This window comes from Squalius cephalus (genome assembly GCF_949319135.1).
Source record: "Squalius cephalus genome assembly, chromosome: 20".
In the NCBI taxonomy this organism is placed as follows: Eukaryota; Metazoa; Chordata; class Actinopteri; order Cypriniformes; family Leuciscidae; genus Squalius; species Squalius cephalus.
The window spans coordinates 19,557,354-19,576,711 of NC_137141.1; the positions used below are offsets into that span (position 1 = coordinate 19,557,354).

Sequence of the window (19,358 nt, forward strand, 5' to 3'; positions counted from 1 at the left end):
CTTAGATGTTGTTTTGAAAATGTTGTTTTAGTTTCAACTTTTGTTTATAAGTCACAGGGACGATCGAGGCCCAAGGACACACTTTCTCTCTTTCTTTCACACACGGACTCTTTCTTTCAAACACATGCACACATGCTTTCTCTCTTTCGGTTTATCTCAGTAGCTCATTCTCACTGGTTTTATTAACCATGTCTGTGTTTCACTAATGCATTTATGGAAAAATCACAGTCATCGTTTCATCAAATTTTCCATGAAGCAAATAGCTGATAATAGGTCATGTAAATGATATCCCAGCATTAACCTGTGGTTTTTAACCTGTTGCTTGTGAGGACCCAATTCAGAGTTTCTGTATGCAGCTCTTGTATGTTTTCCTGTGCAGAAATTAGCCACACGTGCACATGTAAACATCTAAATGTGAACTACATGATGTTGAATTACTGTATAATAGCTTTAAATCAGAACTAAGTCAGAGTAGAGTAGAACTAAATCTGACAAAACTTCCCTCTGGTGAAATCCAGGGATTTGAAATAAAGTTATTATAATGAACTTTATATAAAAACAATAGAAGTCTCAGGTTTGTCAGTGTTTAGGTGGTGTGAATAATATCCCTCTGTCCTTTAAAGGAAACTTGTTTGCTGTGCTGGAAATCTGTGGGTCGTATCAGCAGATAGTAATATTTAAGCTCTGTTAACACACTAGCGCTGAACACACACACACACACACTCACAGAGCTGTTGTTTCTGCAGTTACACAGAGCCTCTGACAGCAAGTGTAGGCAGGTGTCTGTAGCATGGTCTCGCTCCACTACCTCATTCCACCACTTTCCCTCATATGCTGTCTTATAGTACCTTTTATCCTGTCTTATAGTATCTCTATACCATCTCACTTATCAATGTTATTTGCAGTGCGATTGTGAGGCATAGCTCCTGCTTCCAGTAAAATGGCAGGCTATTTATAGAGCAAGAGTGTTGATGTGTGTTTGTGCCCTGCTGCGTATGTGCTCGCATGTCTGCATTCTGTCCATATCAGAGTGATTCTGGACTAGCTTCGCGAAAGTATATTCACTTTCAAAGTTTTTCTTTTGCTGATACAGCCAATATGTGTGTTTTTTGAGTGACCTCACAGTGGTTGTTTTCTCCTAAATGTGGGATAAATGTGATGGTTAAACACAGATCTACTTTATTGTTGATAAAGTCAACACTTCTTTATTGATTTAAGTCAGTAAAAATGGCCGATTGCAACTTATTTTATTTCAGTGATTTTTAACATATTTCGTCTTTTTAATTTTTTTTAACTTTATGTACCAGAATAAAACCAGACCATATGCGTGTTTGCTATTTAGCTATTGGTTAACATTATACGTGATGGAAAATAGATTCTGTGAAGGATCAAGTTATATTTTTAATTAAAGATTGCGAAAGACAACATGCATCAATGAATTGTTCACAATAAGGGGAAAGAGGGTCAAATTTGATTTCCTCAATATTCCACTCCTCTTCCTCTTTCTAACTAGAAATCAGGTACAGAAATTCACACACTTTCTAAAATTGAACCAGATGGCAGTGAGTTACAGCAAAAAGCACTTAACTCCTATCAAAAGTCTTTCCTGTCCTGCCGACCTCACATCAGAAACCATTTGATCCCTGATCCTGGATCAGTCTAGCTCTGTTTCAGCTGTCCACGATTCAGTCATACGTTACTGCTTGCTTGTGTCATACAAGCATAATGCAGTGCTTTATTTATGCAAAGTGCACCTGTAACATTTCCTCGTATTCAAACAGCATGCATGAATTTCTCTCAGTCACACATTAGCTACTGCTTTCATGAGAGTCTCAGAATGTCACACGGCCTAATCACAATCTACCTCAACGTAAAGACATGAGTGAAGATTTTATCAAAAGTCTTTTTATGTGTAATATTACCCAATTCTTTCATACATGGAAGTGTTTTGTAAGTGTGAAGACTGGATAAATAGGTTAGTCATGATTACAGAACAAAACAATCCGGCTCTGAGCGGTTCAACATGCCACTTGGACGTTTCAAGGAATTTCTAAGAATGTTTCTTTGAAATCCAAGTGAATGTTTGGTAAATGGGATTCTTCTCAGACACGAGCCGAGCGTCATGGTTTCATCAGAGATATGGCCTGAAATCTTCCACTGCTTTTCATGTGACACAAACTTCAGCCACATACCAATCATTGAAAGAGGCAATCAACTTTTATCAATCAGTCTTTTCAGGGTGATGGAATGTCAGTACTTCATAAAGAGGTTTCAGACGTTTTGTTCTTGTCTACTGACGCAGCACACATCAGTAACAATTGCCCGATGCTAACGTTCACGTAGTTGTTTAAAACAAACACTGTGAGAGTGTGAAACAAACTGTGTTGGCAGAGCAGGATATGTGCTCATTGTTTATGTTTAGCCGGTTCTTTTTTGGGCTTGAGGAGACGAAACAAGATGGTCTGCATCCCCTTTGAATGAACAGGAAGGAGGACAGAAAAGCAGCTGCTAGTGTCACACTCACACACACAATGCACATACACGCTTAGAAAGAAAGAGAGAAAGGAAGGACAAGGGTGCTTCAATGTAGCCATGGCCCACTTTGTCATATGTGACCCTAGATCACAAAACCAGTCACAAGTAGCACGGGTATATTTGTCATATATATGGGTAAAAATGATCGATTTTTCTTTTATGCCAAAAGTCATTAGGTTATTAAGTAAAGATATTTAGTAAATGTCCTACCGTAAATATACAAAACATTTATTTTTGTGAGTGAATGTAGCACAATCGCGAACATAAATGGACAACTTTAAAGGCCATTTTCTCAATGTTTCGATGTTTTTGCACCCTTAGTTTCCAGATTTTCAAATAGTTGTATATCGGACAAATATTGTCCTGTCCAAACAAACCATACATCAATGGAAAGCTTATTTATTCAGCTTGATGTATACAGTGCTATGCATAAGTTTAGACACCCATGCTAAAGTTGACTAAAAAGAGGAATAAAAAATCATCTTTTGGAAATTGAACTTAATGCCTTAATTAAAAAAAATTGGAAAAATCCAACCTTTAAGGACACCAATTTTCTTTGTGAATGAATAATGTATCGTAAATAAATAAATGTTCTTCATTAAAATACAGGGTGCATAAGTTTGGACACCCCTATGTTAAATTCCCATAGAGGCAGGCCGATTTTTATTTTTAAAGGCCAGTTACTTCATGGATCCAGGATACTATGCATCCTGATAAAGTTCCCTTGGCCTTTGGAAATAAAATAGCCCCACATCATCACATTGCCTTCACCATACCTAGAGATTGGCATGGTTTTATTTCAGTTAGCCTAATAGCTGGTTTGATTTGCATTGAGAGATGATCTTATGGAAAGTACTCCATGTCAAAAAATTGACCCATGTGACTGGTTTTGTGGTCCAGGGTCACATATGATGAAGAAGATCAGTGTTGCGTTCTGCCAGAATATTGATATTCATGCTGGAATTCAGTTACATTAAAAAAGCTCACAGAATACATTGATTACTAACAAAAAAGTACCGACAAACCGGACTTCTATTGTGCTACTAAATTTGAAGTTGCTTTTTAAAAATAATATATTTTTATATATTTCTCAGATATGTATCAAGTTTGTCCCAAATGTTTCTCCTAAAATTCCAAGTGGATGCTGCACCTGATTTGATTGGAAAGCGCTTTGGGTGTACAGTAGTACATAGTAAAGTGCTATACAAATGCCTCAGTCGTTCAAATAAAAATAGCAACTAACGAGCTGATGGTAAAATGGTAAAATGTATGTGATTGATGATATCAGAGTCTAGATCATGTGGTTTTCGGTAAATCATCTTTTTACTTTTGATTGCAAGCTTCTGTAACTTGGCAAAACTTGCAGCTGGTGAGGCATTGTTGACAATAGTGTTGACCGCACTTTTCTAAACCTCCAGTCATATTCTCAAGAGAAAATTCTGGGAAAAGATGTCTGTGAGAAAGTCCTATATAAATAACCTGGTACACAAATATAGTAACCCTTTAGCACCTTTGTATGTATGTCAAAGCACCATCCTATGATCTGATTCCACTCTAATACTTTTTGTGAAAGATTTCTATAACTTTGCATAAGCTGAAAAGGGGTTCTTAAATTCTTTCATCATAATGTTTACTTTCATTCAATGACCAACCCTGGTCCTGAACACAGCTGAGTTATAATTGTATCTCAATGTATTTCAGTCTTGAGGTAAGAGATTTGATCATTCAGTGGTTCTGCGAGACTCACCTGAAACTTCAGTTGCATGTTTAGTGTTGCCAAGCCATTACTTGTGCAAAGCTCTTCCGTTCTGAAACTTGTCTTCACCCCTGTGCTGTTGCGTACACAAACCACAGACAGATCGAAGAGCTCGTACCTCACCAAGACAGACCCACTAAAACAGGCCAAACAGGGAGATGCACTGAAAAATAGGATTCGTTGAAATTAATAAAAATTTTGATCGTAAGTGGTTGCATTCAATTGATTTTTATCTACATTTAAACAAATGCATTAAGTTGAACTTAATCAATTTTAGTTCGACTTAATGCATTTGTTTAAATGTAGATAAAATCAATTGAATGCAACAACTTACGATACATTTTTTTATTAATTTCAACAAATAATTTTTTTCAGTGTGGGAAAATGCAAGCATTCGCATACTTGAGGGGCTTGAGGGTGGGTGATCTTAACTGTGAGTAATTCCTGCCCGTAAATATCGGCAATTGAATGACAGCCTGCTGGGTTGGAAGTCCTATTGTCCTTGAATGAATTCTCCTCACTATGGTAACCAGAGGGGCTCGTCCCCTCAAAGAATGGAAGCTGGAAAAAAAGGCTCATAATTTTTGTACGTGGTAGTCATATTAAATATATCTGGCACTCATTTGAATAGAGGGCCTTTGAAACAAAAGAGAGAGTTGAGAATTGGGGTTGTCCATTGTTTGACCATGCCGTTAATGTCCCTCGCTTTTGTTCAGGCTAAGAGTTTGATGTATTCGCAATTGTTTTGTCAGTCTCATTTGAGATCAGATCAAGGTCAGGCTGTTTATTGAAGCTATAGTTACTCTGGTTTGATTATTTTGAGGGAGGCGGAAACCACGTGACGCAGATCCACTGTGTGTCTATGACATCCTGTTCAAAAGCCACCGACTGGAAAAAACAACCTGCCTTTATTTAACCCACAGTAGCAAGGAGAAAGAAAGAGACATTAATGATAACACTCCTGACTATTGTCTTTCGCTCATGATCTTTTTCTTTCCCTCGCACCCCCTTTCGGACACAAAAGGACAGATTGGTGGTCACCACCACCCCTCCCGTGAATGTATTGTGACGTGGTTCCTGTGTGCCGGGCTTCAGTTTACGGTGTGTTTGGGAGTATTTTTAGCCTGGCACAGGGACGCCTGCTACACAGACAGGAAAAAGGCCAGAATAGAAGGAAGTCCATTCGCCTTTTAGACAAACAATCCCTTCATCTGCATCAGTGAACTGTGGGAGAGAGAGAGAGAGAGAGAGAGAGAGAGAGAGAGAGAGAGAGAGAGAGAGAGAGAGAGAGAGAGAGTGAGTGAGAGAGACAGACAGAGAGAACCAGAATGAATATTTCTCACATTCTCTAGTGCCACATGGTGTTTGCGGGCCTTCTCGCAGAATTTCACAATGAGGACCAGAGATCTAACTCATGATATTCACTGTCTCATTATTACAGAAACTATTCACTTCCCCTTTCTCTCTGCATACATAATGCTAGTAAAAAGTTTTAGTTGTAAACAGTTCGTCTTTTCATTGCATTCCATAGTTTTAAGTTAATAGTGTACACACACACGCACACACACACACACACACACACACACACACACACACACACACACACACACACACACACACACACACACACACACACACACACACATGTGTTAGATGTATAAACCTGAAGAGAAAAAAATTCAATTAAAAATTATTTGTAGTGCTGTTGTAAATAATAAATATTGTTTAAAATATTCTACAGTAAACTTTGAGAGCACTACAAATACATATATGTATATGACAGCTGTGAGGGTCCCTGGTCCTCAGTTTCCAAACCCCTGGTTTATGAGACAAAAAAGATAAAGTTGTGTTTGCCATCATTGATGAAGATTTTCAGTGAGTAAATGTTGACAGATTCTTAATTTTCGGTTGCACAGTTCTTTTAATGAAACTGTAAAACTGTACTTAATAACCCATCTGTCATGTGCTGCAATCTCCAAAAAGCTATATATTCAGTAACAGATTCCTCCCTTTTATCCAGATTTCGGATTGTGAGGGAAAGCAGTTACAAAGGCCAGATGCACTCCAGACTTTAGACTGAGTAATAATTTTAGTACTTCTCAAATGTGTCATGAAATATCTGAGCTTATACAGTTCCTCATCAGGTCAGATCATCCTCTAGCTTCAGGTCTTGATCATCAGAGATGTCAAAAAGAACAACGGACCAGTCAAGTTCAGATGTTACAGTAACTTTTAAGTGGGTTAACATCAGCACGGCTCTTTAAAAATGGATGGTGTTGGGGAAGTTTCAGCTCAGTGTGCGGAACAAGTGACAGCCACTGCTTTATGAATTATACACATCTTTTGTTCCTTTGGATAATTACTTTGCTTTAGCTTTTTCATTTGACTCTAGTTCCTGCTTGGTCCCTTTGCAGTGTGTGACAGGATGTTAGCAGCTCTGTTTCAGAAAGAGACTTAACCCGAAGTTGTCAAAAGGTTGTCAGTGTTGTTCCTTTTTCAGTTGTATGCACGAATGCTGTACCTTCCAGTGCTGGAGACTACATGACTAAAAGTATGATACTACCTTTTTTGGTAGCGTGAAAGTAGTTACACTGGTTTCAGACTAGTCTATTTGTAGCGTTCCTGTAGCTCAAACAGTAGAGCGCTGTGCTAGCAACCCCAAGGTTATGGTTATGATTGGGTTCAGATGAATTATACCATTGGATGCAATGTTTGTCTCTTTGGATAAAAGCATCTTTCAAATGCATAGATGTAAAAATAAAAGTTTAGCTTTTCCAGTAACAAGCTACTTTTTCCAACAAGTAGCACAGTAGCGTGATCACAGTTATGCTATATCACTGTTTTAAAATCACATTGAAAATGAACAAGCTGTGGCAATAATTAAGCATGCTGTATCCTACATCTGTCGTGTAGTGAAAAATCCAGTTCACTGTAGTGAATCAGTTGGTTCAGTTGTAAACAAACATGTTGGGTTTCGACTGTAACCCTTGTTTCCTGAGAAGGGAACGAGACGCTGCGTCATATGACGAGACTTTAGGGAATGCCCTCAGAGTGTAAGCATCTGAAGCACGTGTAACACTAGTGCAATCTTGATTGCCGCTGCATCATGACGTAGCACTCGCCGGCGGAATGCGGAAGTTATAAAAGGACGCCGGCACACAAAGAGAGTAGCTTCTAAAAGATCGAAACAAGTGGCTCTCAGGCATACGGAGGCTTGGCAAGGAGACACAGCGTCTCTTTCCCTTCTCAGGGAACAACGGTTACAGTCGTAACCTGAGAAGTTCCCTTTCGAGAGAACTTGCGCTGTGTTGTATAACGACACTTTGGAGAGCTAATACTCACTAAACCACGACAACCAATGCCTCACCTTGAGTGAACTGTCTAGGCACAGTTAGGACGACTATAAAAGGAAGACTATAAAATCTCATAAACTTATGCGGGGTAGCCAAGCCCGCAGCATCACATATTTCTAGCAGGGAAACCCCGGAGAAAAGGGCCTTAGAACACGCTATGCTTCAAGTGGAGTGAGCCATTATGGCCAGAGGTGAAGGTATATTGTGCACCTGTTAGGCCAGAGAGATAGCCCGAATGATCCAATTGCTGATTGTTTGCTTAAAGACCGGGGATCCCTTCCTGTCCGACCCAAAGCACACTAACAGTTGATCTGACTTCCTACAACAAGAAGACTTTTCAACATAAATCTCTAACTCCTAAATGGGACAGAGCAAATTAAGTCTCTCCTGTTCCGCCAACACGTGTGGTGAAGTATGGAAGGCCTGGAGGATGGTAGAACGCACCACATTACAGGGCACTTTAGGCACGTAGCCCGGTCTAGGGTGAAGGACAGCTTTCATCCTCCCGTGAGCAAACTCTAAGCATGGAGGAGAAATAGAAAGAGTGTGGAGGTCCCCGACTCTCTTGAGGGATGTAATATTTAAAAAGAAAGCTACCTTGAGGGTGAGAAATTTCTCAGAAGCTGACTCGAGTGGCTCGAAGGGTGCCAGAGACAACCCTTCAATAACCACTGCCAGATCCCAGGTTGGAACTTTGGCCTGAGTTGCAGGCCTTATCCTCCACGCTCCACAAAGGAACCGTACGACCAGATGGTGCCTCCCCAGGGGTCCATCGCCAAATGGGGTGTGGAAAGCTGCTATTGCTGCCACGTACACCTTAAAGGAGCTCTAAGTGATGTTGGGTGACGTCACTTCTTGTTGACGTTCAAAGTATTGTCAAACAAAATGGAGGCTAGCTAGGCCCTCCCTCCTCCTCATCCGCACACTAAACCCCCAAACCCCACCCCCAAATCCTTCTTGTCGGTTATTGGCTGGAACAGTTTGTTATGTTTCGTGGTGCGGGTTAGCCCAGTTTGTTTTTGTTGCCATTTGTGGAGCCTGGGCTGTCTACAGAGACCGCGTTTTTTTTACAGTGTGTTCAGGGGACAGGCAGCTATTAGATAGTGAGGAGTTGTTTGCTGTATGTGACAAAAAATGTTTTGGCCTAAAAAACGTGTGACATCGCTTAGAGCACCTTTAAGCGTGGACTGGGTAATACTGGCAGAGAAGTGATCTCGGATGAACTCCAGCACTAAAGCCACCGGGCAGTTAACTGGGTCCAACACTCTCTTTCTGTTGTTGGCGGTGAGAGGAGCTAGATGACGGCTGGGGCTGCTCCCTGCCAGCAGCCCCTCTAGACCGAGAGTGGCAAGGTAAATACTGCTTGAAAGTGGCTGACTGCTTCTTCACCTCCTGGAACCCCCTTAACTGAGTCGCCGAAAAGCTCAGAAGGCGAGAGCAGGGCATCCAGGAGGAATGTTCTATCCTTCTCCAGAATGCCTGATAAGTTCAGCCACAGGTGTCTCTCCCTCATCACCAATGCTTCCATGGAGCGGCCAATGGCACGGGCCATCTCCTTAGTGACACTGAGAGATAGCTCCCCTCACCCTGATCGAGGTCTTTTAAAGGTCAGTTCGACCCGCCGCTATAAGCTCTGCCCACCAAATCAAATGTAGTTCGGCAAGGTTTGGCGGGCAGCGCCGGGGCTTTCAGGGATGACGCAACATCGGGTGAGAGATATCTCACTAGAGGCTCTTTCAACCTGCGGCATCATCCCATAACCGTTCTCTTTAGCCCCCAGTATATTACTGTACTGAAGAACTGAAGGGCTAGATAGACTACCTGCATATCTCATTATGCAAGTCGGGGTAGAACGGTAAACCCCAGCGAGGAGGCTGTGACAAAGGCTGCGACAAAGGCTGCAGGAAGCGCTCATCAAGTTTGCTTTTCTTATGCGTCTCTCGCAGGGCGAGCTGATGTTTAATTTGGCCACCGCATGAGTCACAACCTCCAAGAGCTCCTCATAAGTGGGAGGATGAGGTGGTGAGTCCTCCATCTCTCCCGCCTCAATGCTGAGCACATCTACTTCCTCGGAATCAGACAGCTCAAGCATCGGGCTCCCGCCCCGGGCGGAAGAAGCCGCAGAGCTGGGAGCATTGGAGCTGGCCGATGAGGATTAAGAAAGTGCCTCAGCAGTCTCAAACCCCTCTGCCAGCTCCAACTGCGATCCCCACGACCTGAGCCACTGCGCCACGGAGAACGCCAGGCGAGAGCGGAGCACTCTGAGCAGCAGTAGCTCACAACGATCACATGCTCCACACCCAAACAGTGAACACAAAACTTGTGTGTGTGTCCACCCGTGATATATCTGGAGCAGGTATGCACACACCACTTAAACTGCTTGGGATCGCATTCTTTTTATATATATATATGGGCTTAGAATAAACTCCTGACTAAAGACAAACAACACCAAATAGACAGACAGTTTACACAGAGCGCTTGCTGAAGAGCAGAAGTTACTCTCTTTGTTAGAACTTCCGCATTCTGCTGGCGCATGCTACGTCACATCCTACGTCATAACGCAGCACCAATCAAGATTAGACTAGTGTTACACGTGCTTCAGGCGCTTACACGCTGAGGGGGTTCCCCAAAGTGTCATCAGACACAGCGCGAGTTCTCGAAAGGGAACTTCTGCTTCAAATAAATTAACAGATTCATTTCCCTGCAAAGGAATCCCGTGTGCAACATTTTACGTCTTTTGTGTTGCAAAATACTTTGTAAAATGCTTTTTGTTTCAGACGTGGTAATATAAATTAGTTTTTTTTTGTTAGTTTTACTAGTTTACAGTTTAATGCTGTCAACCCAATTGAAATCCCCACTGTTTTTGCCAGATAAATACCGCTGTGGTTGTGTAAAAAAAAAAAAAAAAAGACCTCGTATTGCATCCTTAAATGGCTTTTGCATAGTTAGCGAACATTTTGTTTGTAGCAATTGTAGCTAAAAAGCTATTTTGACTGTTGATTAAAGGGATAGTTTTTGTCTTCTGTGGAACATCAAATATTATCATAAATATTTCCGGTTTTCTTTCTTTCTATACAGTGGAAGTCAATCATTTGTCATTCAAGACTCAAGAGTAAGTGATGACAGAATTATATTTTTTGGGTGAACTGTCCTTTTTACATCTTTAGATTATGAGTAGCTTGTAGTTTAGGAAGTCGGGTTTCAAAGTAGCTTTGCAAACACTGCTACCTTCTTATCTTCATCTATAGTCAAAACCCTATAATTAATGTACTGACAGGATGTTATAGTTAAAAATTTGACTGAAAGATGTAAATCTCAAAAGTACACAGGTTGGGACCCTGATTTGATTTAGAGCTGCTGGTGGTGTTGTGTTTTGGGTTTGCTGGGTTCATCTGAAGTAAATCAGGCTTTATAGAGCGACTGTCAGAGATAATCGGCTGTTGTCTCTGTGGGCTGAAGCTTTAGATGACTGTTTGATAATGAGGTTGCGGAGAGGTAACTCATTTACTGATTGCAGGTCTCTGGCATTGTGTGAATGGTTCATCCGAGCAAGACGGGTATGAGTCTTTGTGTATGTGTTTGTGTGCATGAGAGCTTTTCTGTCTGCGTGTATGAATGTGCTTGTTTGCATGCATCTATGCGTGTTCGGTTTTTCTTGTCTGAATTAGCAGTGGAAACTCTGAGAAAGCACTAAAATGTGTGAATATAATGTGTGACAGTCCTGGAACATCACAATGTCTTACTGAATATTACTGATCACACTGCTGTCTGAGAAGAGAGACAAATCAAATTGTTACTGTAGTTTTGTGTTGGTCAGGTATATATACTATATACTATATACTATAGGAGGAGGTCACATGAGTTTATGTCCATTTCTTTCTTTAACCAGTGCTAACCAAATAACGGACAGAGGTCTAGATCCAGGCTATAAATAATTTTTCTTAATGAATTTTCATAATATACTCTTTACTTTTAAAATTTTGAAGAAAATAAGAAATGTTACTTAAGCAGCAAATCAGCATATAAGAATGATTTCTAAAGGATCACGTGACACTGAAAATATAAATCATCTCAAAGATTTCATTTGCTCCAATCACTCGAGTTTACTTACTGTAACTCAGCCAGTGATTGTTAATGTTCAAATGAGGTACTCGTTGTAATCAAATGCTGCATCTGTTTTTAATTTTTATCTTTTTGTTATTTGTGATTAAAAATAAAACAAAGCAGCAGTCTTGGATATACTTTCGGCCTTGTTTTTAAACATGGTACGGTTGCCACCTTAAAAAAATTCACAATGAATATTCCTGGCAATTCATAGCCATACGTCACATTGAATAATGTACATGTAGATTATGATTGTTCAGAAATTTGGAAACTTTCTGGAATTTTTGTAACTTTCTCTCTATGATTTCTTGTAATTTTTCTCCTGTACAATAAAAATAAATGGTAAAAGGGACAAAAATACAGAATTAATGCTGTTTGTAAAAGAAATGCCTGCATTGAGGTGAAATGGCCCCCATCATTCTTAAAGTGCCCCATTATGCTTTTTCAAATATGACCTTTCATGTAGTGTGTAATATAGCTGTTTGAATAGTAAAACGTATGCAAAGTTTTAAAGATCAAAGTGCACAACAAATAAAGTATAATTGTCTCCTAAAGGAAAGAATCAGTTCTGAACTGCCTAAACTAGTAATCAGTAATTCCTTCTCACTTCCTGTTACATACCTACGTAACATTGTAACTTTGACCCACCCTCAAACACTGTAGTTGAAGTCGAGGCCTGGAAGAATTTGGTTTGTGTTATCAACATGTCAAGAAGAGCTATTTTTAGCACTGCAAATCCACTTTGCTTGCACTTCAAAAGGATGAGGACACGCGCTGAAATTGATATGGAAAAACCGACGCCGTCATCCCTTTTCATATCACTGTGTACAAGTGCTGAGGAAACCTCTAGGTCTGAAATTCAGATATGGTAATAGGCGTTTGGTTTCTGACACGCGGTGTAAGCGGTAGACCAATCAGAGCAGAGTAGGCTTGCGGAAAGGAGGGGTTTAGAGAACGAACCGCTGTTTATACTTTTTTTTTTTATGTAAAAAGTGTTTTTTGACCTTGGATGCATGTAAAACTATTGTAGGAGACCTCCAAAATAAAATTAGGAACCTTTAAAACAGCATAATATTGGCACTTTACGTCCTATAAATGTGGATGTGCTTGACCTCTCTTGAGGGTCAGTGGGAGGAGTCTGGGCTTTGAACAGCTGCAGTCCAGTTCACTGAGAACCCAATGACTTCATCTCACTACACACACAGATGTAGAGGGCAGCTGTTTCTCTCTGGCTGCCAGAGACACAGACATCTGCTGCATCTGCTTTCACCCAGACAACCAGTCCTCCTTGTCATGCCTCTTTTCACATCATATTTATTATTTTTCTCACTTAAAGTTCTATTTTCTATTTATTTAAGTGACAATCTGAAGTGAAGAACCACCTAACTTGTCCCAGTGCTTTAATATTATTTGTTTTTCATTTTCTTGTTCTCCTTTTCACTTTAACATTCATTTTAAGTCTTTTCCCTCTCATTTCTCACATCGCATCTTCACTCTCTCTTTCTCATTATCTCTTTCTCACTCTTTCGCATTTGTATTCATCTTGTCCCATGTTCATGTTCTGAGCCCTTCTGTCCCTCTGATTGGCTGCGATGTTCTGTCATATGGCTATCTGATGTGCGTTGGTGTTTACAAACAGGCGTGGAGGACAGTGGGATAGTGTCAGTCAGCTGATCGCAGTCTGTTCTGCTAGAGAGGAGTCCTCCAGTCCTTATACCACAGCAGCTTTTGGAAGTTATGCTTGACCCTTCAGGTTTGCACCGCTGTCCTTAATGTGAAGATTTAGGGTAAGTGAATGAGGGAAATGTGAGTCTTTGGCTCTTTGGTTCTTACGTGAGATTTATAAAAAGCTTCTTCGATCTGCGCTCACTCTGTATGCCGTTGACATCATCATATTCATCACATTCAAGTTCTGAGTCCTTGTGTTTTCTCAATGACTAATTCTCTCGCTCTCCGTTTTGCTCTGATTTTTGAGAGCTTCTTCAGTGCTCCTGCATTTATGAGAATATAAAATGGTTTTTGGGTCTTCATCTGTGGCAGTTTATTCCAGTCTTGTGCTATTAAATGTAGCACTCCAGCTGTTCCTACCTTACATTCAAAGAGAGCATTAAATAACTTGTTGATGTGTTGAATTCAGAAGTTTGGGTGGGACATATTGGGTATTTTGTGCCCTTTTTGTCAGTTGGATTTAGTTTCTTCATGGTCATAAACATAATTTGTTACAAGCTAGTAAGATGCAGGTGGTATTAGGGGGCGGGGCATTTTCATTCTAGAGAGCATTTGATTGGACAAAAATCTGTGTAGTGCAGGATGAGTCATCAATGTTTTAGCACCATTTTCTAGACAAAGTAAGACTGTGATATATTTATAATTTTAGGAGTGTACATACACTACCGTTCAAATGTTTGGGGTCGATAAGATAAAAAATACAGTAAAAACTGAAATATTGTGAAATAGAATCTATTTTGCAAAAACAAGACCAAAGCACGCACATCACGGACAAAAATAAGCTCAGGGTTAGGTGCTCGACAAAATAAATAATAAAAAACAGAATAAACCGGCACACCAAGAGCATATAAGGAAGTATTCAGTCAGCTGAGAGTCGTTGCATGAATATGTCACAACGAGTGTCTTGTTATAAAACCGAAGTCATTTGAACATCGAGTTAACTGCTATATTCAATTCTCACCGTTGGCAAAAGACATAGAAGGCGTTTTATTTAAACATTGGCATATAGTGGACAGTGACCCTATTCTCAAAAAATGCTTTGAAAAACGTAGTAAATAAGAGACCACCTAATCTTCACAATATCTTGGTTCAAGCAGATTTAACCCCTCCCTCACATTTTTTAAATAAAGTGCCCTTTGGCAATTAAAGTTGCGGGCTTGCGGCAACTGTCAAAAATGTAATTTTACTTAAAAAAATTCAAACTTTGAAACATCCTCATACTGCAATTTTTTTTTAAAATAAGAGGAGGCACTATTTCGTGCAAAATTGCCAATGTGATTTACATGTTGAGTTGCCCCTGCGATCTTTCCTATGTGGGTAAAACTAGCAGACCTTTAAAAACCTGAATTTCTGAACATCATTGGTCTATCAGAAACCAAGATCCCAAAAGTCCAGTAGCTCAGCACTAATTTTAGACACTCGGTCTCTACCTTACAAAATGTAGCCAGGAATAGAATTAGTCAAATATCCACGGCGTGGAGTGGACATTAATAATTTACTTTTAAAACGTGAGACCTTTTGGATTTAGGCTACACATTAGATACTATAGCACATAGGGGATTAAATGAAGATTTTGATATTCATCCGTTTCTTTACGTTTTTTTTTTCTCTTGGTTTCCCATATTTATGCAGGTATCATGTTTTTCTTTATTATTAATAAATTTGCATGTTTAAAATTTGACTTTCACATTTATTTTCTTGTAGTTTCTTTCTTTCATGTCATGTGATCCTTGATTAATCACCTGTGAGTATAAAAGCTTGTTTGGTAAAAACTGTCAACTGTCTGACGAAGAGCCTGCGTGTTCGAAACGTAACCCGTGTGTGTTTTTTGTGCATATTTTGGAGCCTTGGTGTGCCGACTTTTTTTATACTTTCTATATTTTAAAATGTAATTTATACCTGTGATGACAGAGCTGAAAACCTGTGATTTTCAGCATCATTACTCCAGTGTCTTCAGTGTCACATGATCTTTCAGAAATCATTCAAATATACTGATTTGGTGCACAAGTAAAATTTCTTATTATTATCAATGTTGAAAACAGATGTGCTGCTTAATATTTTTGTGGAAACCGTGATACATTTTTCTCTGGAAAAGTTTAAAATAAGTTTTCAATGCATCTTTGGTGAATAAAAGTTTTAATTTCTTAAAAAATACTTTATAACTTTTGAACAATAGTGTATATGGAAAAAAAACATACATTTTGAGTGCGTCTTCTCTATTCTGCCTGAACTGAACCAATTTGCTTAGTCATCGTTAGAAAGAAGCGAAAAAATATGCATTTGAATATAGTAAACACAAACCTAAAAAGGTCCAAATCTATTTTAAAGGCATTTTCACAGAAATATACGAAATAATTCAGAAGGAAAAAAAGTCTAATCTAATCAAATATTGACTCAGTTTTGCAGTTTAAGGGATACTCATGTTGAAGAAGGATATGGGAAAGATTTAAGGAACACAGAGAGATTCAATTCTCTTTGGAGAGAGTGTAATTTCAAAATCTGTTATGTGCATATCAAAATTTATTTTCAGTTTTTGTTTAATAGTAATTAATGTCAAATCACTAATAACTAATATCATGTTTATGCAGTTTATAATTGCATCGAGCTTGAGTTATAAATATCTCATATTTGGCTTCATGTAATGGTTGTGTAACTGATGGCTCTGTATGTGCTGGTCTGGATGAGGCGAGTCAGGACAGGTTCCAGACGTCAGCACTCAAACTCACAGATGTGAGGGGTGAAAATTAGATCGAGATATTTATAACCACAGCGCTGGTCCCTTCATCTCTGTAGTCAGAGATCTCTTTTGATTGCAGGTGTACTTTAAAAGGCATTTTATGTGGATCAGGGTGGAAATGTCTGTTTTTTGCAGTTATTTTGCACATTTTATGTCTATTCCATCATCTGAAGTCATACTTCCTTTCACCCCCTCACTTACTGGGGTCATTTATGACATCATGAGAGGCCATCTCCAAGACAACAGCAATGAATTCCGAACAGAGTTATTGACAGTAGCGCAAGTACCTCACTTGCCATTGAATCTCACACATGACTTGTCTCACAGACTTTGAAGTGTTACTTCAAAGATTAGGATGCTAAAGGTCCCACAAGATTAATCTGACCCTTCTCCCATCACTAGCAGCTGCTTAACCTCTGTGTGCATTTGTTGCTCTTCTTGTTATGGCTGAAGCTGATTTCCAGTGTTTGTATTTTGAAGGTTAATTTGTTGTTGATCTTTTAGATTGCTGCTTTTCTGATCTTCACTGCAATAAAAATAAACCCAAATCTAAAATTAATCTATTATCTATTTGTGCACAGGAACACACACTTACCCTGCCCGTTTTGATTACATAGATAAATGACACAGGAAAAAAAACACACGTCATCCGGAAAATTGATGTGCACATCACAACATAAGACAAAAATAAAACAAAACAAGAGAGGAGAAAGGTTTAGTGGCAGTGTGAAGGGCTAGTCATCCTTTATGTGTGGATACGAGCAGTTCATAAGCACTAATGAGTTAAGACACTGTTGCCATCTGTGTGGAATTGTGATCTGTGATGTAGCGTCATGCAAACTGTGCTCCCGCGAGAGAGATGAAATATTGATAGCAGCCATAGGGAGTTCATAGAAGAAGAAAGCAGTCAAACAATTCAACCTTAACACTGGGCTGTCTGCTGCTGTCATATAGAGAGAAGGTTAGAGTCAAAGGGAAGAAATACAGATGGCACTTTATGGTATCATTCCCACAAATCCCACAAAGCAAATTTTGTTTGTTTGATTGATTGTTTTTCGTGGGCTGAAAAATGAAACAAGAACCTAGCAAGTATAGTAGCTACTAGTTTTAAAACAATAAAATGCCCGTATTCCCCCTTAAAATGGTCATTTTAGTCTTGCCCACCTCAGATGTCTTCCCATCCTTCTCAATTCAACAATTAAAATCTAACATTAATGTCATAATTGCTCAGGGTGTGTGTGTGCTCTAATCTGTTGAATTGATATATAATTGTTTTTTTTTAAGTATCATTATCTAACTAAGTTTAATTATTAATACCTAATATTCAAAAAATGTAATTCACAACCTTGCTAATGCAATAAATACATAAACATGATGGGAAAACAAAAAATATCACTTTCCATTTTCTTCATTTTTTTTTTTTTTGACTGGATTCATCAAACTTGAGCATTCAACTCTGATACCTAAGTTATTGCAAGACATTATTTTTTATTTAAAATTTAATTCAATTTATTATATAAAATATTTTATTTAATATAAAATATTTAATTTAAGTGTATCTATAACTACACACCCAAACTAGCTAGCTCTTGCTAAGTGATATATTAATTTAGACTAAATTCTGAATTATAATATATATATATATATATATATATATATATATATATATATATATATATATTGTATTTAATATAATATTTTTAATGTATTTCCTTAATAATTCTTATTTTATGTTTTTTTATGTTTGTTTTGAAATGTAGCAAAAATAGCATACCTCATAAAAAATTTATGGAAAATGAAATGAATCATTAAGTTTGACCACCTGAGGTTTATGATCAGCATTTTCTAAGGGTTACCCACTTCTTTTCCCTGGCCATTTGTAGAAAAAAGTTTTAAAAACGACTTCACGTCAGAGTTTTAGGACCTGTTTTGTTCTGCATTCGTAGAAAGTGTGAAAAAGACAAAGATTGGTCTTACAAACTCCAAAGCAAGAGGTGATTACTGAACAGCATCAGTTCATTCACTATAATGCCTCATTAGTTCATTCACTATAAAGCCCCTTGGTGTAAGCATGTGAAAGGCTTCATAAAATATTTCTGTAACTTTTTTTTTTTTTTTCAAATTATTGACAGTGTTTTGTTTGTTTCTACAGTGAGGCACAGTCAACCATTGTTCTGCTGAGCACATTGAGCACATTTAAGGGAGAGGAGACGTGGAAGAGAGGAGAAGAGAGAGAGAAAGAGAGAGAGAGAGGGTGGCCTTGATGGCAGAGAGCTGGATGTCCCAGTGAGGTCAGGTCGGACGGGAGGTCATGGGGTCGTTTACGCTGGGGAAGGCTGCTTCCCTGGAGCTACTGCTGGACGCCTGCATTCATGCGTTTGGTGAGTGAACACTAATAGCAAAACTTTCATTTTGTCCATTATTTGTCCACATTTTATCTGTTAGTGCATCAAGATTTGCTCTGTTGCTAGATCTTACGTTTATTCAAATTCATGATTATATCAATCACCATAATTCACCACTGTTATAGGTCACAGCTGATCATGCCATTATGGGTTACTTTGATTGTGTATGATTATTAACCCCTGTTTGCTTAATCACAGACAGTTGCTGATTACTATACATAAAACGAATGAACATGTTAATGACTCAAATTGATCATTGTCATAGTTTTTATCTTTTTAACTGCCATCACTCCTCATATTATTAATTAATGCTTACCTAATTCTTGTTAATTCTTGTTATTAATCTGTGTCATTGATTTTTTACTGATATCTTTAATTAGATCTTTTTTCTCATATTTATATATCATACTGTATCTCGCATCATATCTGTTTTTGAGCTGCTATTCCTAAATCTGCTATATTCAAATGTGTTCCTCTCTTTCTCTATTACTCACATTCTATTTTTTCTTATGTATTATATTATATATATATATATATATATATATATTTTTAAATTAATATATCTATATTTCTTATAATATGTATCCCTCTTTCTGTTACTGTCTCTCTCTGTTATAGATGATGAAGGAGAGCTGCATGAAAATCAGCTTCCTCGAACCCTTCTGCTGATGCATCGCTGGTATGTGTCCTCCACTGAGCTCGCTGGGAAACTTCTGATTATATATCCTGTGGCAGACCAT

The 19,358-nt window shown here is 38.6% G+C and overlaps 1 protein-coding gene across 2 annotated transcripts in view; it reads left to right on the forward strand.

Moving 5' to 3' along the window:
• Positions 1 to 19,358, forward strand: part of rasgrp3 (RAS guanyl releasing protein 3 (calcium and DAG-regulated)) — a 36,071-nt gene that overhangs the window by 975 nt on the left and 15,738 nt on the right. For both annotated transcript variants that reach the window (XM_079853115.1, XM_079853116.1), the window contains 2 exons: positions 18,366 to 18,594; positions 19,237 to 19,339. In XM_079853115.1, the coding sequence (XP_079709241.1) occupies positions 18,525 to 18,594; positions 19,237 to 19,339 (173 nt within the window). In that variant the 5' untranslated portion in view covers positions 18,366 to 18,524. The remainder of the gene's footprint in view (positions 1 to 18,365; positions 18,595 to 19,236; positions 19,340 to 19,358) is intronic.